We start from the raw sequence: 23,905 nt of genomic DNA, 5'->3' as shown, positions 1-23,905 counted from the left end.
TCGACCTACTGTAGTATACATATTTCATAATTTAATATAAGTTTTCATTATTATCTTTGTCATCACATAAAATTGTTCTCCACTTCCTTATTCTTATACCATATTTAATTCCAGACAAGCGTAGGCGATCTCTCCCTCGTCTGGGGCAATTAATATATAGGTAAATTCCAATTTCTGGTATTCCATAAAAATTACAGTTCACTCTATTACTTTAGGTGCCGAGGTAAGCGGCATATTACTTTCCGCACTTGCACGTACACCTATATATATTCCTAAGCTGGAAATACATTTCTGTCCAATAATGGTTCTTAGTATTTTTTCAAATTATTTTGAGCAAGCAAATACAATAACTTGTAGGAATGATTAAAAAAAAATTAAACATTAAGAAGCTATTCTCAATGCCATTATTTTTTATATTTGTTTTTCTGTAGCTTTTGAACAAATTAAATAATTTAATCTTTATTGAGCTAATAAACTGACTTTTTTAACTAATGCAAGATCAATTGGGACTTTCAATTGTCAATTATTGAATAGAGATTTCAATACACTTGAAACTTTTTCATTTGATCTATAATTTTTGAACAGTTATAATAAAAATTACATTTTTTGATTATTTTGTAATACTTAAAAATCTGTGAATTAGAATTGTTATTAAATACTAATGGCTAGGCTTAGGGACTTATAGCTCTAAAAAATACACAAATATGCATGTAAATATGCTTCTAAAATCATTAAAATATGCATAATAATATGCATTTATATAAAAAAAAAAATGACCACATAGTACACAAAAAAAAAACATGTCCATCGGATGTAAATGTATGTAAAAAAATCTAAAAACAATGAAAATAATTGTCAAGGAAGTATTACAACTGATGTCAACATTAAAGTTATTGTTTCTAAAACTGACCATAATCATAATGTCTGCCCAGTTGAAGTAGAGGTAATAAAATCATTATCATCAATGAAAAATAATGCAAAAAATAATTCTGAACCCCCTTCTATTATATTTTCCAAAGCCATAATAAATTTATCTAACGAAGCAAAATTGTTAATGCCTGCAGAAAACAGCGTAAAAAGAAGTTTAAGAAGAGTTAAAAATGCATCTTATCCACCCTTAGTACCAGTAAATGAGTTGAAAGTTACTAGTATATGGGCAACAACAGGAGGTGAAAATCCTCAGCCATTTTTATTATACGACAATGAAAATAATGAAAATAGAATTATAATTTTTTCATCTACTGAAAGTTTGCAAATATTAAAAACGTCAACATATTGGTACATGGATGGAACATTTTCAACTGCGCCTACAGGCTTTAATCAAGTTTATATTATTCATGGTAAAATGGGCTCAACAACAATTCCTTTGGAATATATACTTCTTCAAAATAAAACAAAACTAACTTATACCGAAATGCTTTCTGTTATTTGTGAAAAATGTCCAAAACGTGAAGTGGTACAAATAACAATAGACTTTGAAAAAGCTGTCATTCTTGCAATTGAAAAAGTACTACCAAAAGTAAAAATTCACTGTTGCTATTTTCACCTGTGTCAATCAGTATGGCGAAAAATCCAAGAGTATGGGCTAGTCAAAAAATATAAAGAAGACAAACAATTTCAACAAGATATTGCAATGATAACTGGTCTTGCATTTTTACCAGTCAATTATGTCAAAAAAGGTATGTATACCTATGAGTAATATAACTTTTTTTGTTCACAAATAGTTAAATGTAGATTGTGGTTGTGTTTTAGGTATGGAAATTTTATTAAAAATTAGTAAAAAAATTTCATAACCAAGATGCTGATCAAATTCTTACGTACTTTGATACGACTTATGTTAACGGTCGTTATAGAAATAAAAAAAACATAGACTTAAAATACATACAAGAAAACCACCGTTATTTCCGCCTTCTATATGGAACGTGTTTGACTTAACTAAAGCTGGTATAGGTAGAACAAACAATATTTCGGAAGGGTGGAATAATAAATTTACAACACTAGTGAGAATTAATCATCCTAATATTTGGCTTTTTATTGAAGCTCTACAGATGAGCAACTCAAGTGCATTAGTAAAAATATTAAATTATAGAGCAGGAGCTTTTCGTGATAATTTAAGAACAGATGATAGGTTAAAACAATTATGTGAAAGTTTTTTAAATGATAATATTTTAATTTTTTTAATTTCCGTGAGCTATCTTACTAGAATAAGTTTGTGAAAAAGTTAAGAATTTTATTGTATACCACATAATATAATAACATATATTATTGTTTTATATATTATTAATATTTTTATTTTTTGTCCGAGGGGAAATTGTCCTGTTTGGGGGCGAAACGTCCATTTTATCGTGGGGGGAAGGCACGGGGGGGGGGAACGTCCTAGATTCGCTCATTGCCGCATAGCCAAAATTCGTCTGATTTGCCCTTGTTTTCGGGTCCCTTTTATATTTGATATACGTAAGTGTGTTTGTATATGAAAAATGATAATGAAAATATGATAATTTCCTATGAATTCTGTATTTGTGAACTGTCTCTCGACCGGCTCATATTTAATGTCGCAAAGATCCAGGATGTGGTCACTATTGTTTTTATTACTTATTTTAATTTCCTGTCCAATAACCACGTGAATTTAATAATCTAACTTGTCTACGGTTGTGGTTTTGATTAGCTAAATAATTGTAATAGAATATGTGTAGTTTTGATTAGCCAAGTAATTGTGATAGAATATGTGTAGTTTTGATTAACTAAATAATTGTAAATAGAATATGTGTAATCATCCATGGATGTTTTCACAGGAACTCCCTAATTATGTAAGCGTTCTTGTGTGACTACGCAGGACGCGACAATATCACCTATTTCGTGATTTAAAAATTGGTGATTTTGATATTTTGATTCAGCAACTGTGAAACTGTGAACTACATGAAATCAACATGGCTATTTTTTACATATGTCTGTCAATTACTAAGGGGTATCTAAGATCTTAATAATTTCCACTAGCTAGACATTGTTTGGTGGTTTACTTAAACAATTTTGAAAGAAAAAATTATTTATTAAAATTAAAATTGTATGTACATTTTTAATACATCAGACAAAAATAAAGAATTTTATGATTGATCAATCCTTCTCATCGACAAAGACAAAAAATGAATAATGATTACGATCTATCCCGTACAGTACGTTGACGGGTAGTAGACGCACGGAAAGAGAGGACATGGGCAATAGATATAAACTTAATTGCTAAAAATAATAAACACAAGTTCAAATAGTAATAGCAATAATGATATTACGTATACCAACAATTCCAATAAAGGAAAGAGAATAGATAAGAGAAAAGTAACAAAAGAAGAATGGGTACCCATGCTGTACATACTATATATATAAAATAATAATATAAACAGTAAATAATAAGATATAAAAACAAAACTAACACCAATAAAATAAAGTATTACTAAATAATAGAAGAACAAGCAAATATTATTAAAAAAAGGAATAATATCAAATATTAATATATAAATACCAGATTCAGTGGAGACCGAAAATAACTTTGGAGGTTGGCATTACTTTTTTTTCTTATCATGTTCGCTGTTATCAAAAATCGGGAGAACTGTACCCGTCCCTACCAGTCTGGTTCTATCATGAATCATTAAATGATTCTTTAAATTCTGATTATTCGATAATTTTGATTTAATTTACTAATCATTCGATTAGTTTGTTTTCGATTATTGAAATCATTATTCCCATTACTAGTACTGACGACTAGAGGTGGAAAGTTTAGTTCATTTCTGTGAATAGTTCAAATGAACTATTCTTAAATTCAAGTAGTTCACTAATTTTATTGATCATACTGATATTGTTTGGCAATGAACTATTCGTTTTATCACTATTAGTACAGCAATACCATAGAAAAGAATACTAAGCAATACACAGTTCAGTAGTAATTCACACTATTTATGAGCAATTAAGTAATTGTTATCTAACTGTAAATAGCTGTTTAAATTTACCAGATTTCGAACAACGAATCGCAGAGAATTTTTAAAGAAGTTCGCGAACTATTTAATTTCTATAATGCTACCAATGTTTTTCGAACTGTGAACTGTTAAGTTACATGTACTGCAGTGTTGCCAGATGGTACGATCTTGATGGGGAAATACGATCTTTTGAGCCTCTATACGATCCCTCACCAGAACCATTGATGGAGTAGGAAATATACGATCTTTATGGAATAATTCAAGTTTTTTTTTTGTACCTATTTATAGATATTTTTAATATTTTTATTCTACGAATTTATAAAGTATAGTAAGTTATCAGCGATTAGAGAGGGAAATATATGATCTTTATAGAATAATTTAAAAGTAAACAATGAAAATACCAATGTACCTATTTATAAATATTTTTTAACTTTAATTTTCTACTAACTGGCAATTAGATAGGTTAAAATCTGCTGAAGACATTTTTAAATCCTTACATGATCCTTCTATCTTTATTTATTTGAAATTTCTACAGTGGGTCTTACCAACATTTTTAAATCTAAATAAATTGTACCAAAGTAATCGACCGGTTTTATATATAATTATATCTACGGTTAAGGATATTTAAACGTTGTTAATATTTCATTTGTTTATTTATATTATTAATTTGCGTTTGAAGTTACCAATGTTTATTTTGTTTAATTTTTTTGTTTTGTATTTATAATTAATTTTGATAATATAATTTTGTATTTTATTTGAAAATAATTACGTTGTTCACTTGTCTTGTTCGATGTTCTTATTGAATATCGCTTCTCCGGTGGAACAACGGCGTAAGTGAAAATGTAATTGTTCTTCAGAAAACGTAATTGTTCCCTTGGACATGTGATTAAAAACCGGTATTTTCAACAATGACGAAACTGTTCTCTAGCGGTCAATAACAGGTATTATACTTATGTCATTGTTCCATTCGATAAAATGAAATGTTATTGTACTGTTGTCGTACTTATGTCTAAAAGTCAAAAATTTGCACTTATGTCGTTGTTCCACCGGAGAAGCGATATGTTATTTACTTATTTTGTAATAAAAATTGAAATATAGATAAGGGTTATCTTAGAGTTTTTCTTATTATCACGATTTGATAGCGAGGACCGCTATCTTGGTAGGTCTGAGCCAAATTTTTTATACGATTTTTTCGTTGAAAGTACGATCATTTTGAAACTCCTATACGACCATCTCCTTTTGAAATACTGGCAACACTAATGTACTGAAACAGTTCAGAATAGTTCAAATGAATTATTCGTTCACGAACTTAACATCTTTACCGACGACTATAACTGACGTTAATCTATGTACACTCGTTCAATCGTTTTCAGTAAATACTTATCTATGTGTTTTCAGACCGTTGCAGAATTAGGACCTCTGTAGTCTGGACCCTAGTTTGTCTTCCGTCTAGTGATAATCAAGTAAATTACTTACGCTATAATTATTTTACACATTCAATATTTACTTACATTACAACTTACAAGTAATGTTGGCCTACATTGTTTCCTTTAGGAACGATAATCTCTCCGCCTATTTCATCTCTAGTCGAGTGAACCTGTGCACTTATATTTAATATTGTTAATGCATAGTGTAAGACTTACTGTATGTATTATTATTATTGCAGGATATTGCTTGGTGTCTGAGGTCAATAGTAGTTGAAAAATGGCAGAATGTATAGATAGTCTATCAAACACAATGGCCTCCTTGTCTGCTAGCAATGGTAATACAGATGTTGGAAAACATTCGAAAGAACATGAATTGGATAATAACGTACGGGCTAAGCTACTCCAAATTGAAAATTTGTATGAGAGCATCTTTTCTTGGGAAGTTAAAAAACTAACTGGTACTAATCAAAATCTTATGTTGAATCTCATTGATAAGATTCAGGATAAATGCAAAATGATTGTAGACAAAGAAAATGTATTCAATTCAAAAAGGTAACTATGTACTAGGTAGATTATCAAAATATGATAACGAAAATTGAACTATAATTTACTGGGAAGCTCGTAATATCTATCTAAATAAATTTTCCATTCAATCTTAGTGGATGGTCAAAATTTCCCAGCATTTGTATGGAGTAGGATAACATCTTAATATAAATACACACTATACATAAATGTTTATATCCATAAACCTACCTATATTTATGTATAATTTGGTTATTCATGTACTGTTAAATAATTTGCAGGTAAAAAAGCCAAAACATTAATAATGACTGGGTTAAATTAAAAAATAACTAAAAATAATTGGACCATAGTTACATCTTCAATAACATAATATATTTGATTAATCATAGCTATTTTAAAATCAGTAGTGATTATTATACTTAATGTATTAATGTCAAATACTAGTCTTTAATTCTTTTTAATAATGCATTAATATTTATGGGATGTTCATTGTGGGGGAGTATGTATTTACCCAACCCTAGATTTTTAAGTAGCTTTGGGCTAGCTGTTAGGTCTACATTTTAACTGAGTGTCCTAACTCAGTTAAAGCATTAATAATATCATTACTTAAGGTGGACAAGTGTAGGTTTCTAATTACGATCTTATATGTGCAAAGGTGACAAGGGGTGTATAAATTATAATAATAAAAATAATAATAATATATTATAATTTCGAGTTTAGCTTCATAATTGGTAATGTTGGTCTCCGTCTGAGTCTTTAAGTTTGGCTTGGAAACTTTAATAGGGTTTTAATCCAGGTATTTATTAGGGGTATTTCAGTATAATTGTAGATCTGGTAGTTTCTCATAAACCTTCATATTTATAAAATCAGCTAATATCAAATAAATCAAATAATATTAAATTGTAATAATAATAAAAGAAATTATTTCTTTAAAAAAAAAATTCTTTGTGTAACACAAGTTAGAAACTGCTGCAGTTTTTCATGTGTTTAATTACATATACCATATATATTTTTTATATTTTAGATTCTATTTACAACTAATCATTTGTTATGAATTATACTTAAATAAAAGTTATGAGGAATCACTGTTGGAAATCGAGAATGTTGTTAAATATTTGGAGACATGTATATTTGATGAGTCAAATGAACAGTATTCAGATGCTTACAATCATATAGCTCGGGCTACCAATGCTTATATTGCTATTACATTGAATCAAGAATCTGATAAGGTTATTTTGATTAAATATTTTATTTAACTAATTTATAAAAATAAATGATGATGTATTAATTAATTTTTTTCGCACCAAACATATACTAGGCTGTTTTAATAAGCAAATAGTAATCTAATAGAAATATAAAACTAACTTATTATTTTTTTAACAAAGTTCTACTAAGAGTCTATTACATCTCTTAGAATTTTTATTCTTTGAATATAATGATTTAAGATTCTTTTTAAATTTGTAAACATCTTCACCAATTTCTTTTTCTTATTATTTTATAATTATTAATACTTTATAGATAAATAATTTGTATTATGATACTTCAAACTTAATAGAATTTAATCCCTATGGCTTAAATTTAAAATCTATTATATCTCCCTAATTAAAGCTAATTTTTTATTTTATAATTAATTTGTAAAAAATCATGGACTCTTCAAGGATGATTCCATATCCATGAGCAAGTATTATATTCATGTATATAAAATATAGCAAATTCAACCTTGAAGCAGTTACTTATTTGTATGATAATAATAATAAGATGGAATATTTATAAAATATTTTGTTACACTCTATTTCAAATATATGTTACATAATTACTTTACTTGAATTGATTATTGTTTAAAATTTTCTTGATAAGATATTTTTAAAGATCTAGCAACATTATTTTTAAAAATAAATTATCATGTTATTCAATGACATTAGTAATCGAGGCTTTTTTATTTAATCAAACTTAATTTTTGGTTTTCTTTTAGATAGTAAAAAATATAAAATTAATGAATAATTTAAATCGTGCTGAGAAGGCTGCAATATGTGCAGTTAAAGCAAAAGTATTTATGGAATATGCACCAAAGGGAAATGAAATTGCTTTAAAATTTTCTGAGCAAGCACGCAACCTTCATTCTACAGAACCTGAGTGGATAATCATTTGGTTAAAAGCAAAAGGTCGAGTTAGACGGTATAATGATTCCTTAAATAAAATGCCCGAAAAAGATGAAATGGATGCTGCAGAAATTTTATTTACATCAAAAACAAATTGTCAGCATTTAATTTATGCTTCTAAAATTTTCACGGAAGTAGCATTTCATAATAAATTAAACAAAAAATTTAATGAATCTAATAAATATTATAAGCTTTCATCAGATATTTTAGAGTGAGAATCAATACAATTATGTTATAAATAAATAAACATTGTTATTTTATTATTAACAATTTTGTATTTGACAGAAAAATAATTGAGCTAACCAATGATAACATAGAAGTACTTGAGTCTTGTTTACAAATATATGTTAATATTCCAAAACAGTTCCATTCAAAAACTGTAATTGATCAGATTATTCAAAAACTTACCCATGTTCAAAATGGCCAAGTGGATTTTATTTTAGGAAAGTATTATTTAAAATATGAAAAGGTAAGAACATTATTGATTTATTACTATTGGACAAAAATTGGACAATTTGATTTTGTTTAGGATTATGAAAAAGCCAAAATATTTTTGTCACGCGGAATGGCTGCTGGTAATTTTGGAAGTGCATTGCAGTTATTAAAAGTTGATTGCTTATTGCAACCTGTCAATGAATTTCCAATTGTGAAAACATTAAATATGATTTATAATGTTTTTCCTAGTCCACAAAGAAGGCTTATTGTTTTATCACAAATATTAATTTATTATTATTATAAAAATAACCCAAAAGAATTGATGCATTATCTAAAATTGTATTTGGAGCAAGACATTGATGATACATTAAAAAAAAATTATTTAATAGTAAGTAAAAATAATTTATTAATTTTATTTTCATACGTTTTTTTTTTTTAATGAAATATCTATAAAATGTACACTTATCTTCAACAAAATTTTTGTGGCACACCAATCCATATATTATGTGAACCATATTATATATATGTACACTATTTACAGTCTACTCTATTAGAGGGTTATTTATTGTGAAATATATTAATACAATCAATCGATCGAAAAGGCTGCGACATGCATACTTACAATTAATAATATTATATTTATCTACGATTAGTTTGATCAGTTTTCATCGAATATCGATATTATACTGGTAAATACATACTTATAAAACAATTTATAGATTTTTTGCGGCACTGGTTAGGAACCACTGATATAGTCTAATGTCTAATGAAATGCTATGTGAAATACTCATGCAGCGCCTAGTACAAAATTGATCATACCACCCCCTCCCAATCAATATTTTCTAAAGATTAATATTTTATTTTTTAATGAGCTATTTAATTAAAGAAAAATATCATTTAACATTTTAACGCTAAATTTTAGTTCATTTCATATTTAAATATTTGCTAATAATATGAATTATATAATTTGATTTTGAAATTGCTAGTATAAAATAATAACACAAAAAATACTTATATGACTAACAACTGTCCTGAGGTTGACGATTTCCCGCCAACGAAATTATATCTGGCTCAATAGAAGTCAACATTAGTCCTAAATCTCCTCTTTCACATATTTCTAATTTGTTTCTTGATTTGATCAAAAAGTTTGTTGAACCGCATTAAACTCTTTTTTAATCAGGTATGTTGACGGATATGATAAGCTCCATAAGACAATAATAATGTCACCTACCTAATACCTAAAAACTATAGTCCAATAAAATAATTATTTAGATGTTATATAAGTATCTAAAAATATTATACCTACATAATTCTATATATTTCATTTGGTATTTTAAATTAGTTTTTATTCTACGCAGTTTTACATTTCATCGCAATCAGTTAAAAACACCTCCTTCAAAATAAAAAAAAGCCCACAAGGGGGCGGTAGCACCCACGTTGGGAATCACTGTTCTAGATTAATGAGTCCCCTGTCTCTTCCTTTAAATCTGTTACTGTTAACCACTCTTGCTTGTGACAATCTGAGCAATCCTGGTCAAAATTGTATACCCAGATAATCATGATAAAACAATATACATATATGTATATTATGTATATTATGTACATATATCATGTATTTCTCATTTCTTCATTTCACTTAGAATCCATAGCTAATATTTTCATTCATAATAAAAAAAAAAATTTAAAACTATTTAATTATTATTTCTATGTATAAACTATTTGTTTATTTATTTATATATTTTCATTTAATTTTTAATTTTTCCCGAATTTTAGAATAATAAAAAAATTGTCATTTAATGACAATTTTAATAAAATATTAATTTACTAGAAAGTTTAGCCAAAGGCTAACCTTAATCTTTGATCTAGTTTACTTTAATATTAATTTAATAATTACCTGATTTTAACAACCTGTTTTTTCGCTGTAAAACATGCTTTACAGGAAAAACTCACGGCTTATAGAGTGATCAGATTTCAATATTTTTTTTTTTTTTTGTTAGAACTAATAACACAACATTCTATTTAATGTTTAACTTTCAAAATCTTTTCTAAGGAGCATAACAATTAGCAACATATTTTGTAAATCATTTCCAAATTAGTTCATTATAAATATTTTTATATTTTATTTAAATTTATTTCAAATGTTCCTATTGAATTTGAATTTGGTGATCAAGATAAGAATAATCTCCAAATGTTTTTAATTTTTTTGGAATATTATCTTAATAATAATTATATTTTAATTGCAGACTGCCTACCCAATGTTTAAAATAAATGAATTATTCAAAACTAAACAATTTCTAAATGCTTTATCATTGAGAGTGAATAATTTAATTAGACTTCATGATTGGACAAAAGAAGAAAAAGAAATTGTCAAAGGCACACTTGATAATTTTAATATAATGCTAAAGGTTCAATTGTATGAAAATCAACATGTTGAGGATAAAAACAAATATGACAAAAAAAATTTATTTTATAACAGAAGTAAAAATTGGCAAAAACAACAAGTATATTTATCTTCAAAAAATATCGATAAAACTAAAAAAAATTCTGTTTATAATAAAGAACCACCAGCTCATAAAAGTACAGAAATTAGAAATAGCTCCAGGTCTCTTCAATTAGGCATATCTGAGAATGATTTAAATTCCATTGATCCAAAAAAGTTTGAAAAACAATATAGTTCCTCAGAAAACTTACATGTTGTGTCAATTAAGAATGAGTCTACTTTTAAACCAATTGATGGTAAAGGTAATGATAGATTTCGACATAAAAAAAAATTGACGATGTCAAAGAAATAAATCATTAACTTAAGGTGGTAAATTGTTTCATACCAATTAATTATTTTCAACATATTCAAAGATGTAAAAATTTAAATAGCCAAAGTGAATATTCAAAACATAGAAAGAAGATAAAAAAATCAAAATTAATTTGATAATAGTAATACAGTAAACTTATTGATAAAACTAAGTTTTGAAAATAATAATAAAGTTAATTAAACTCTTAAAATTGCTTAAAATACATTTGGTTTAATTATTATTATTATTATTTTATAATATTTCTGTTCCCTTTTTAATCTAGTTTTTTTTATATTATTTTATATTTGAAAGTTAATCATAAAAATGATCAGTTTTATTACATTTCATGTTTCTTTACATTTATTTGTGTTTATAATTATATTTTATATATGTTATATATTGTTATATTTTTTTATTTTTATTTCATAGTGATAAAGACATTTTTAAGTATTATGTTGACAATCTGGACCCAAAATGAACTTTTTTAATATTTTTATTTTTTTCATAAAAGTAGTGAAAAATAAAGCAAAGTATTATTTAGCTTTACAGATAAAAATATTTATCAGTGTTATTAGAATTTTCATTACCTGACCTAATTTATCCATACCCTATTAAGTTTCTTAATAAAATTAGGCTTATTCAATTAAATAGTTAACTTTTTTTTTGGTAACGATGTGCCTATTGTTATTTGTATAACTGTTTAATTTTTTAAATATTTTTTTTAAACAAAATTTATTTTTTCAATAATCAAAAAACTTGAAATAAAATTATACACAATGACTAGCCAGGTAATTTAACAAGAAAATTCTTCAATAAATTGTCTCACATTTTAGCCATTATATTTAGTTTTACTACCATTATTTAAACTTAATAAATATTTAAGTTCATAGTTTAGCTTATTTAAATGAATTGGCTATTCCTATTAAGAGTTTTTATGCACTTATGATTAATATCAACTGATTTACAGATCTTACAATTATCTTCACATTGATATACATACTACTCAGATTATTTCACCATATAATTTTATACCTATGCAGTACACCTCAACTGATATCAACTACTCCTAGAGCCTACTTCTAGTCCTAGCAGACAACAATAAAATCTTAAATGAAGATCAGTAAAAAAAATATATATATATAATAATGACAATTTTTATCTATTATTTTAATAGAATTAAAATATACTAGACCTATTTTACTTATTTTCAGTTGTTATTTTTAAGGAAACGATGAATTATGTTTTTATTTAATCATTGATAAAATAAAAAAAATGTAAATGCATTCCATTTGGTGCCCACTGTGCAAAAATATTTTCATATTCGAACCTGTCAATACCAATACTACATTTTCCATTGACCAGTGCTACTTGACCCGTGGTTTCTGATAAAGTGAATACTGTCAATTAGTGATTAGAATAATTGAGAAATTAGTAATGGAGATATTATAATTATATTCACTCAATTAAAATAATAAAAATATTCACTTGATTAAAATAATTTTAATATTAATATTTTTGATGAAAAATAAAACAACAGTTGACCTATTAATACAAAATTAAAAATTTGGTTGGTAAAAATGTATACTACCTACTTAAAATTTATTTATTGTATTAATTCACTTATTATTATATAAAACAAAACAAAATACTTTTTAAAATAAAATACTTAACAAGTGATGACAACTGATTTATTTGAATTTATTTCCATAAGTTATATATATTTATCAAAGATTATACAAATGGAGCTTATAGCATATAGTCTTATTTATATATATACTATATATTATATAGCTATTATACCCTTTGAGTTACGTAGATATTAGGGTTGCCATAAATTTATAAGGCGAAACCGGGACAAAACAAACAAATTATTGAGTAATATACTTTAAATATATTGGGAGGACCAGTGACGTATACAAGGGGGGTTGTAGAGGTCAGTTCCCCTAGGCTTTTTTTTAAATGTTATAAAATAATGTTCTTAGTGTAAGAGTGTTAAAAACATAAAAAAAGAAAATAATAATAAAATAAAAATTATGATTTGTTTGCAAATCATCACCCCCCCCCCCATACAAAAGTTATGTATATGTCACTGAAGAAGACCATTAATGGCCGGCAATCATTGGCGTGCGCAAACTTTGTCCGCAGGGGAGGCCCTTAAAAAAAGTAAACCAAAGATTCTTGTACTAAATACAGTATAATTAAATATTTTAAATTTTATAAATTATTTATTTTATTCAAAATACAAATATAAAAATATATACTCTTTAAACTTACACAATTTATGTCTAAGAAATCCTTATTTACATATTATTATACTATTTACAACTCCATCCTTCTGTCAACGAGAGTAAGGTTTTTGAATGCATGAATTACATCTTCAATTTTTATATTATATTCAAGTTCTGATTAGTCTGATTAATAACTAATAACTTTATTACATTTATTCACAGATATAAATTCTATACTATATAATTAAAACAGGCTTTACTTTATTTATGTTAAATGTAAAAATGTTCGCCATCTTGTATAATATAGATATACACCTAAATAAGAAAAATCCAGAGTCCACAGGGGGGCCACGGCCCACCCGGTTACCCCCGTGCGTACGTCTATGCCGGCAATATAATATTTAAAAATCTTTTTGTAAAATAAAATATATTATATGTGTAAATTACAAATAATGTTTTTATTATATATTGTTAATCGATTACGATTAAAAATGTATTTTGAAATAAACTGGTCGAAATTAAAAAAATAAACAATACTACATTTCCTTTAGACGTCTAAGCCGGGACATATGGACGTCCCGAAAACATTTTTCGGGACACCGGGACACGAAGTCCAAAACCAGTGACAATCCCGGTTTTCCGGGACGTATGGCAACCCTAGTAGATATCATGCAATAAGATCGAATTATTAATTAAAAATTTAGAGGATGTAATTTTTGTAATTATTAATAACTAATTTGATTTTTTTAACTTTGTTAAATACCTACAGATATTAGGTTAAAACTCAATAAGTGTGATTGTATATAAGTTATTAGAAAAAAATTCTCGAGAAGAGTAATTTTAACATTTTCCCCGGGAATAAAAATTCCTAGTTACACCTCCGATTATATGATTCGAGATTAATGGGATAAGTAGATAATTGTTGTTTTTTATGAATCCATGACAAGTTATTTGTGATTAATAGATTAGTAGAATAAAATAATAATCAGTATAAGTTAGGTATCACTAGAGCTCGGATGTTAATGACCAAAATTTCATAAAAATATCCATTATAAAATGTTAAAATATGCAATTATATGCCATAAAATGTATTAAATATACTTATTTTTTCGACAAATATATGCAAAAAAAAATAGTGAATATTAATTCAAAAAATGTATATACTCTTGAATGCGTATTTGAAATTACTGAATTATAAAAAACACAGCTAATAAATACGAAAAAAAATATTAATTAGTTTTCGATTTATTAAAGTTAAACTTTACATAGGTTAAGCGTTTTAAGTATCAGGATTACACTTTACAACAATAATTTTGCTGATATTTTCAAACTTGAAAAACCTTTGACGATCCGACAAGAAGTTTTTGTAGACTGAAAATAACACAATTAACGGTAATGATTAATAATTTATAATAATATGGAAAATTTTTAATATTATACTTATAATTTATAAAATATATGCTATTTAACCTAGAAACAATCGGTATATGCACTTATATGCTGAATAATGTAAATAAGCAAAATAAGTTTGCATATTTGCAATCAAGATTTCATGAATCGAATTTATATCATATTAGGTCATATAATGCTGGTTACGCGAAAAAAATATGCCGTTATAAACATCCGAGTACTAGTTATCATTTATAAGGTTCGAGTTATTTGTATTTTATTATTAATTACTATTTGTAATTTTTTCATTCTATTTTTTTTATTATAAAACTATATTTACAATCTATACAACAAACATGGTATAATAAGTAAGTGTGATAATAATATGATGATGACGTTTAGAATTAGAATAGGAAGGCTTTCAGCTTGCCACCAGACGAGTTAAAGTTAACATTACTATGCTTTTAGCAGGTCCCTAGACCATTGCCTTCTTAACCTTCTGGGAATAAGAGTGGAGCTTTGAATAGAATTTGATATAATAAGATTAGGCCAGTTTGTTGAGTGTTGGTAGATTTAGGTCTTTGTGGAGATTTTTGTTTGTTACATACCAAGGGGGCAGAGGTTATTAAACGGAGGCAAATAGATTGAAATAATTGTAGGGTTTTGGTGTTCGACTGCTTAGCTGAATTCTAAAGTTTAAATAAAACAGCGTTAAAATCTCGATATAATTGTGAAGGTATACAAATTATATACAACTATAATACGTTAGTACTTAGTCTTATTAAAATTTTTTTTCGGGAATGCCTGGCCTTATTAGTAATCCTCGATCAAACCTAGAATCGATTATTTTGGAAGTAATGAATCCATATAAAATCGAGTAACAATGCACTGATACGTCTGAAACTAAACTTTAGATATGGCTCCTACAAGTATTAAGTACTAAATGTTGACTCTATCCATAGGTAACTGCGGCATAATCGTACAGTATGTGCAAAAACTCATTACAGTAAATATACCAAATTATAAATACATGTAATACAATTTATTTGAATTTACAATAAGACTATATAATATATAGATATAAAAAAATAAAAATAAAAAAAAATATATAATATATAGGGATCTATATAATATTATCGGTTCGCAGACGGCTGGCGTTTCGCGCCGGCATTTAACGTTTCGGGGAAACAATGGTTCGCACGCGCATGCACAAGTCATTTGATGAAATAAAATATTTCGTTCCAACGAAGAAACTCTGAAAATTAATTAAGTCTGACAAAAAACCGTCAACTCCAAATGATCGGATTTCAATTTTGTAAAAAGATTTAAGTCGATCAACCTTTTTTCTAGGTTATTGTGGAAGTCGATTTTAGAATCACTGTGTAACGTTCTTAAAAAAGAGACTAAAGTATTTTTAAAAATTAAGAAAAAATTAAGAAACTCAAATAAGATTTAAAGACAATTTTTAAACAAATATCAAAAATCGATTTCCACATTAACCTAGAAAAAAGGTTGATCTTTTTACAGAATTTAATTATGATGATTTTAAGTAACTATGCGTAATCTTGTCAGGTTTTTAAGTCTACAACGTGAAATAAATATGCTGCTTCCAACCGCCTTAATATTATTTTATAATCGACTGTGTAGACTGTAGATTATATAAATTTGGATTTTCCAGACAAATTTTAGTAAAGTTTCGGTAGGAATGGTGTGTTGACGACGTAAACTTTAATATGGCGTAGAAATTTCTAATATTTTTGAATCTCGGTGAGGAAAACGATGTTTTAATATTGATACTTATAAATTTAGTGAATACCGTGTTTTAATGAGTGGATGTTCAAATTTTAGATGCACTAATAAAAAATTTCCTGCGAGTGTTATTGTTAATAAATCAAACAAAATAATAAAAGTAATGAACTCTCATAATCATGAGGAGTATAATAATCAACGTTAATAAGCATACGAGTTCTGTCAATAGGGATTTTCGTCACAGGTGCCAAAATATATGTGCACAATCGAGTTGTACATTTTTGCGCAAACAAGTTGTAGCCTTCGTAGGTGCTCTACTCGTATTTGTGCGGGTTCTCCCGAGGACTTATGGTGGCGCGATATTAAGTATTCTAATTATTGCTTTCCATTATTGCTGGCTTGCATTTAATATGTTGTAAAGGTGAGAATAACGTGTTTTTTTTCCATTGATCTATATTTCCTGTTAATTAGGCTTTTTATGTTCACCGTCATTTAAATATTGCTACCTACGTTACACATCATAAATTATGCTGTTGTATAATTTGTTATTTTATATTATATTCAAAAAAAAAAATAAATAAATCTTCCTATATTTGGGTTTACTACACTTCGGTATAATTTTTCTTAGTTACAATTATATTCGGAACGATCAAGTGCACAAGTGTATTCCGGAAAGGATCTTTTCAAAAGCTGGCTACACCATTTCCGAAAGACGTTATAGATTATCAACAAAAAACACGGAAATGTTAATATTTATAAATATTAATTAATTAATACAATTAACATACGAATACATAAATAAATTGAATACTATTATTTAATTGATAATTTTTATCCCTATAATTATTTTAGGTGTTCGTTCTAATAATCGATAGCCATTAAATATAATAATAAGTCGTAAGTATTAAAGATAAAATATTACACACGCACGTACACATATACACGCGCACACACACACACACACACACACATCATATATATAAGGAGTATAATTTTTTAGTTAAGGACAGACACGTTCCTGTTTTCCTTTTGCATAGACAGTAAACGGTGAGTGTAAAAGACTACGCAGATCGTCAATGCAGAAAGACATAACTAGTTGTAAAACGTTCTGTAAAAAATTAAGATACGTGTATTAATATGTGTAGAAAGAAGTTTAAATAAAATCATTAAACATGAGTAAAAGAAAAAGTTATTAATATTTTATAGTACGAATTGATTACCTTATCTCATTCCTCAAACGTCAACCACGGTTTTCAATAGACAGGTCGACACAATCACCGGAGAGGTAATATTAAATATTTATAATATAATATGTAATGATTTAAAAAAAAAAACATATAAGTACTTCTCACATAAATTAATATAGAACTATAATTTTAAATCATTACACTTGTATTACAAGTATACAGTGTAAACAAATCCTCCACTATGTAGCTGTTCGGTTTATACACTTCTGTAGTAATGTGCGTACGAAGCGTATTCGTTCCTAAATATCCATTATGAACGAGAAGTCGAGTACATTTGAATATTTAATCGTTCCGTGCGAAACTAAACGAATCCGAGTACAAGTGTAACTAAAAAAAAACATGTGCAGCATCGTACACGTGATAGAAGTGAAACTTATTACAAACTTGTGTTTGTATGCGAGAGAGAGAGAAATAGAGAGGGATTATTTCAAAAGAAATATAACAATATAAAATTTGTGTAAACAATATTCTGTTTATTATTAATTATTCACACTATCATCGGTTGGTGGTTCAATTGCTAATGTTGATACGATTGGTTGGTGGTAACTAAAATATGAAATATATGTACGTGATTCGATATGTTCTAAATACCGTGTGAAAATTGCATGTATTGTAGTTCCGGATTTTGTTGTTGATTCTTTGGAATTGTTATTTTTTTTTAGCATGGTGAAATCTGTGAAATAGAAAAATCAATGTAAAGTACACTTGTTTCATTGTATGTTGTATGTGATGAAAATTTTTATTGAAAAGAACATTTTAAAATGTAATATTAATTTTAAGTCGATTCAGCAGTCATAAAGTAATGTTGAGGTTCAGATGAAAAACGTAAATGCTCACCGATGCACATAACTATGTGTATTGGCACGTGGGACGCCGAGCGCATTTACACACATAATAACATGCATCGGTGTGCGTTCGCGCTCTCCATTTGATTTGAAAATTTAAAAAACAGCTTCGCGATATTTATATATATATATATATATATCAACAATCATGTAAAGTATTTGAGTAAAAGTATTCAAATACTTTTAATAAGAGTATTTGTAAGAAATACTTTTTTAGAGTATCTGTATTTAAAATCAAATAAGTTTTCAAATATTTTTATTTAGTGACATGAATTATAATAAAACAAAATTCACTTAAAAAAAAAAAATTATACCGATGAAACGAATATTTTGGAATCGGTACTTTCTTGTAACTGTATCGATTAACGATAACTTTGTCAATTTCTGTTAAGAATGTTTTAAGAATTATTTATATTCGTCTACCAATTCACGACGCGTCTTTTCGTCGCAGTCTATAAGGCCTCTTTCACACGAAGCCACCAGAGCAGCGCCACCATGGTCGCGCCACCAGAAAAGTATCGCCACTCTTTATGCTTCCAGATGTGTTTATCACGTCATGAAATGAAATTAAAATTTAGTACAGTATCAAAATGGAAGTCGAAGAGCTAGCATGTGTGGCATACCTGTGCAGTAAAGTTTTACGTAAACGAAAAAAAAAAGGAAGTTTTGGGTGCACCCACTACTATCTGACCGTTCTACTAAAGGATTATTTAATTTATTCTATAACGATTTGAGGAAGTATGAAGATAAATTTTTTAATTATTTAAGAATGTCAATTAAGTCCTTTGATGAATTACTGGAACTTCTGCAGCAAGATTTAACGGTCAACAAACAAATATGAGGGGATGTATTTCACCTGTCGAAAAATTGGTCGAAATTTTTCTGAGTCAAAATTGGTATCCATGGCGAAAATATTGACAACGTCAAAAATAACGTACAAACGTATCGGTGGCAGTCGATCGAATGAATAGAATGCGCGTTTTTACATCAAAACAATATAAATTTAACTGGTGGCGCGACTATTTTGGTCGCGCGTTTAGCATATTTGGTGGCATGAACTGATAAGAGTGGCGAGACCAAATGTGAAAACCTTAATTTAGTCATTAATAATTTGTGGTGGCGCTGCTCTGGTGGCTTCGTGTGAAAGAGGCCTAAAGTGTAAGCAAATCCCCACCATGTGGCTAATCGGTTTGTGTACTACGAATTGTTACATTGTACCATGGATTATATAATAGATTCTATTCTATAATCAATGATTGCACCGAATACAGCGGTAACGACCCCCACCACTAGTGCTCGTGTTCATATGGTAACACACTGTACATACACTCCTGGTATCTGAAGAAACGAATTTAATGTTCACACGACAATATGTTTCTAATTATTGTTAATAATATATATAAATTATAGTTCTTCGAAAAATGCAGTTAAATAAAAGTTAGTATTCAATAACGTATACAATTATTCTTGGTAGTCGTCCGAGCCACGAGCCGCTACTGCGTATTTGGACGATAACAGAACGTGTGACGAATGTAATATGTGAGTATTTATCTTACTAAAACCGGTTTAGTATTTCAGATCGCAGTTGGCAGTAGTGATGGCTTCACTGTTATACAGACCGGCAGGTTACGACCAGAACACCGAATCTTTTACTTATTCTATGGTTCGACGCACGTTATTCGGTGCGCGGCGTACGCGTGAAATGCGTGAGCGCGGGGTGTACTAGATATTATTGTTCTACGATGGCCGTTCAGGAATACTCGGACGAGCGGTAGTAGTGGGATCGGAGACGTGCTGTGCTCTACCCCCACCGAATACTGGTTGTGCCAACGCGCTCAGCAGCGTACAATACTGGGTCGTTCGTTCTCCGGTCTCATTTCCCCAACGGACCGTGTGCTCGCCAGTGCGTTGCAACGGGCGATCGTTCGTGTTGCTGTGCCGTTCGGAATGGCGGCGTTGCCGTACACGTGCTTGGTAATTTTAACTTTGTCATCTAGTTCCTGATATTTGACGTTTTCCTTTGCTCTTCGAAACGTCGAATAGCGCTAATCGTATTGCATGTTTTCCGCAGGTACACCATCGTACGACGCACGCATTATTGCTTTTGTTGCGGTCCTAGAAAATGGCGTTCGTCAAGGTCACCGGGGCGGATAGAAACACGTTTTCGTCGTGTACGCGCCTGATCCGTTGTTTTCTTCTACTGGCTACTCGGTAATTATAGATTAATTAAAAAAATTATTTTAAACTTCGATGTGCCAAAACATGAATGCTTTTGTGAAAATATATTTTATAATTATTAACCCGTCGTTGGTATCGCTATGCAGCGTCCCTCTATTGGTATTAAGCGAGCGTCGCGCTCACCTCGTTGTTTTTTCAACATTACTCATTATATAATAAACATAGAATATTGAAACCAACACTAAATTGTTTATATTTTAATCTTTTACTAAAAATGTTCTTACAATTTTCCTTTATTATAAATATTTTGAACAATAAAAATTAATTTATAATTTTATATACATAATAATAATATTATTATCATTCATCTTGGTTAGTGTTGGGCGAGTATTGGTTTTTTGAAGTCGAGTTGAGTCGAGTCGAGTTTCAATTACATCGAGTCGAGTCGAGTTCAAAATTCGAGTACTCAAAAAAAAGTCGAGTACTAGACAATACCCGAGTATTACAAAAAGTCGAGTACCGTAAAAGCGGGTGAATAGAAACACTTTTGAACTTTGAAGTATCATAAAAACTTATCTATTTGAGCTACAAAGTTGATTAGTACATCAAAATACTGGTCTTGTCGAGTACTTTAAACCTGTCGATTCAAAAATATTTTAGTTTCAATAAATAATTGTATATATTGTTTTAAGTGCTCTGTTTCTATTGACCCGATAGTTGGTGACAATAGAAATATTTATGACTTTTTTATATATATTTTTTATTATATCAACAGGTTTTTGAATAGAAACGATTATTGATATTTTTAAAAAATTGTACACAACTTTTGCCATTAAACTTTTTTTTTTTTATTAAAATCCAACAACATTTACCAACTGTATCAATAAATATAAAAAAACAAAATAAAAATAACACCTTGTCATAAAATATTAATCATGAATAAATATGAATAAATAAAAATTAAAATTAAATTAACATTTTAGTCTTTTAATTTCCAGTCTTTGGATTTACTTATCACTAGGGCAAGTTATTGAATTGAAAATCATATAAATATGCATGTAAAAATGCATTAAAATATAATCAAAAATGCACGAAAATATGCACAAAAAAGTTATATGCACTAAAATATGCATTGAAATATGTAATTAATAATTATTAATTAAGTTATTTCTTTTATTTTAAAAGCAATTTGATAAATAATTTATAAAAATTAATAATATAAGTACAATAAATTATATAAATAGTAAAAATGTGTATTTCTGTTTAAGTTTCAGTTTTCTTCAGAGTTTTCTTTTAATGGCTCTGAAAAAATAAAAACAATTTACTTTAGGTACCTATTTTTACTATTTATTTTGTATATTATTTTACCTTGGAAATTGCATTGAACAATTAAAGATTTTTTAATGTTTTCGAATTTGAACGATTGTCGATTGGAAGTGAGTAAATTTTTGTACGCTGAAAACGAACGTTCAACGTCGACTGATGTTATTGGGCAGTTTTTCATATACGTGAGATCATTTAAACTAAAATCTTCGGGTATTCCATCTATGTTTTCTTCTCCATTTAGTATCTTTGATATTTTTAAAACTGCTTGATAGCCTTTATTTTTTGATAAAACAGAATCTATCTTAATTTTAATTTTTTCCCCTATTTCTCCATTAATTTGAATTAATTTTTTTTTTGCTCCTTCGACAATATAAATAGAATCTGCAAGTGAAATTCCTTGTTTTTCAAGTTTTGTAATTAAATCGGGTAAAAATCCGAAATTTGATTTAATAAATACAAGTTGAGCTTCAATATTTTGATCAGAGAGATACTTTTTTGAATTTCTTATTGATACTGCATCATTGTCATCAAAAGTATTAATGATTACTTTTATTTGCTCAAAATTTTCACAGTAGTAATTCGCTGCCTTTATCCAAGTACCCCATCTTGTCAAAATATTTTCAGGTGGTAGTGATAGAGATGGGGCTATTGACTTAAAATATTGAATGCGAGAAGGTGCTTTACGGAAAACCTTTTTCACATTTGCAATTAGTTTGTCAACTTTTGGATATCCTGTTCGTACAGTTTCTGCGATCCTATGAAATGCATGGGCCAAACAAGTAATGTGTATAACTTTTGAATAAAATAATTTAATGGCTTCTCCAGCTTTAACCATATAGGGGGCAGCGTCACTAATAAACAATAATACTTTATCGTGCTGAACACTTTTTGGCCAAAGTAAATTCATAGATTTATCAAATAATCTACAAATTGTGGAATGATTACATTTTTCGAGCTCCTCAGAATGTAAAAGAAAAATATTACTACTCTCAGTGTCATTTAAAATTCCAATAACAACATTTGCTACATATCTACCTGTACAATCGGTAGTTTCATCTATTGACACCCAAATGCATTTATTTTGAACATAATTCCTTATTTTTTGAATTGTATTTTCATAAATTTCATTAACATAACCTTTTCGTAACGTTGATTCAGAAGGAATATCTTTACCAGTGTACTTTGATAAAAATTCTTTAAAATACGGATTTGATAATTTATTCAAAGGTATGTTTGCTGACAACAAAGCCTTACATAGATCGTGACTAAATACAGACTTTTTTGTAGCGTTCGTTATAAATTGTTGTGTAAGTATTTTACTTGTACTTGGATGATTTTCAACACGCTTAGCTGCCCGCTTATGTTTTTCCGTCTTCAGATGTTGGGTGACAATAAACCTTTTATCCACGCTCACTTTCGTTTCACAAAAATTACAAAACAGTACATTTTGGTCTGCTGAAAAAACATCTGACCCGAATTCAGTAATATATTTTTTAACTAAAACACTCGTTATTTGCTTAGGCATATTTGTTATGAAATTAAATTAAATTAAAAATGTAATGAAATTTGCAACAAAAATAAAAATACAATTTTACGATCACGTACACGAGACGGCAAGACACGAGACTGATATGTAGACGGTATAG

At 28.1% G+C, this 23,905-nt stretch overlaps 3 protein-coding genes and 1 long non-coding RNA gene across 4 annotated transcripts; 3 read left to right on the top strand and 1 right to left on the bottom strand.

Annotated features, from left to right (window-relative positions):
- Window positions 1-798: 798 nt before the first annotated feature.
- LOC112694118 lies at window positions 799-2,186 on the top strand. Its single transcript, XM_025569495.1, has 2 exons — window positions 799-1,679; window positions 1,753-2,186. Exons 1-2 carry the CDS (start codon window positions 818-820, stop codon window positions 1,791-1,793), a joined length of 903 nt encoding a protein of 300 aa, XP_025425280.1. The 5' UTR covers window positions 799-817; the 3' UTR covers window positions 1,794-2,186.
- Window positions 2,187-4,741: 2,555 nt separating this feature from the next.
- On the top strand, window positions 4,742-11,405 carry LOC112694114. Its single transcript, XM_025569490.1, has 7 exons — window positions 4,742-5,428; window positions 5,632-5,944; window positions 6,939-7,143; window positions 7,887-8,284; window positions 8,359-8,542; window positions 8,603-8,896; window positions 10,752-11,405. The coding sequence occupies exons 2-7, from the start codon at window positions 5,670-5,672 to the stop codon at window positions 11,298-11,300; spliced, it is 1,905 nt and encodes a 634-aa protein (XP_025425275.1). The 5' UTR covers window positions 4,742-5,428; window positions 5,632-5,669; the 3' UTR covers window positions 11,301-11,405.
- Window positions 11,406-20,177: 8,772 nt separating this feature from the next.
- On the top strand, window positions 20,178-21,179 carry LOC112694100. Its single transcript, XR_003149535.1, has 3 exons — window positions 20,178-20,192; window positions 20,326-20,729; window positions 20,827-21,179. It is a non-coding gene; the product is annotated as an uncharacterized LOC112694100 (long non-coding RNA).
- Window positions 21,180-22,151: 972 nt separating this feature from the next.
- LOC112694098 lies at window positions 22,152-23,899 on the bottom strand. The gene has a single exon (XM_025569471.1). The coding sequence runs from the start codon at window positions 23,782-23,784 to the stop codon at window positions 22,255-22,257; it is 1,530 nt and encodes a 509-aa protein (XP_025425256.1). The 5' UTR covers window positions 23,785-23,899; the 3' UTR covers window positions 22,152-22,254.
- Window positions 23,900-23,905: the final 6 nt, after the last annotated feature.

Source organism: Sipha flava, unplaced genomic scaffold (genome assembly GCF_003268045.1).
Source record: "Sipha flava isolate LNK unplaced genomic scaffold, YSA_version1 123_pilon_pilon, whole genome shotgun sequence".
Lineage (NCBI taxonomy): Eukaryota > Metazoa > Arthropoda > Insecta > Hemiptera > Aphididae > Sipha > Sipha flava.
Note: the sequence above shows the minus strand (reverse complement) of the source record. Positions and strands in the feature narration are given on the sequence as shown.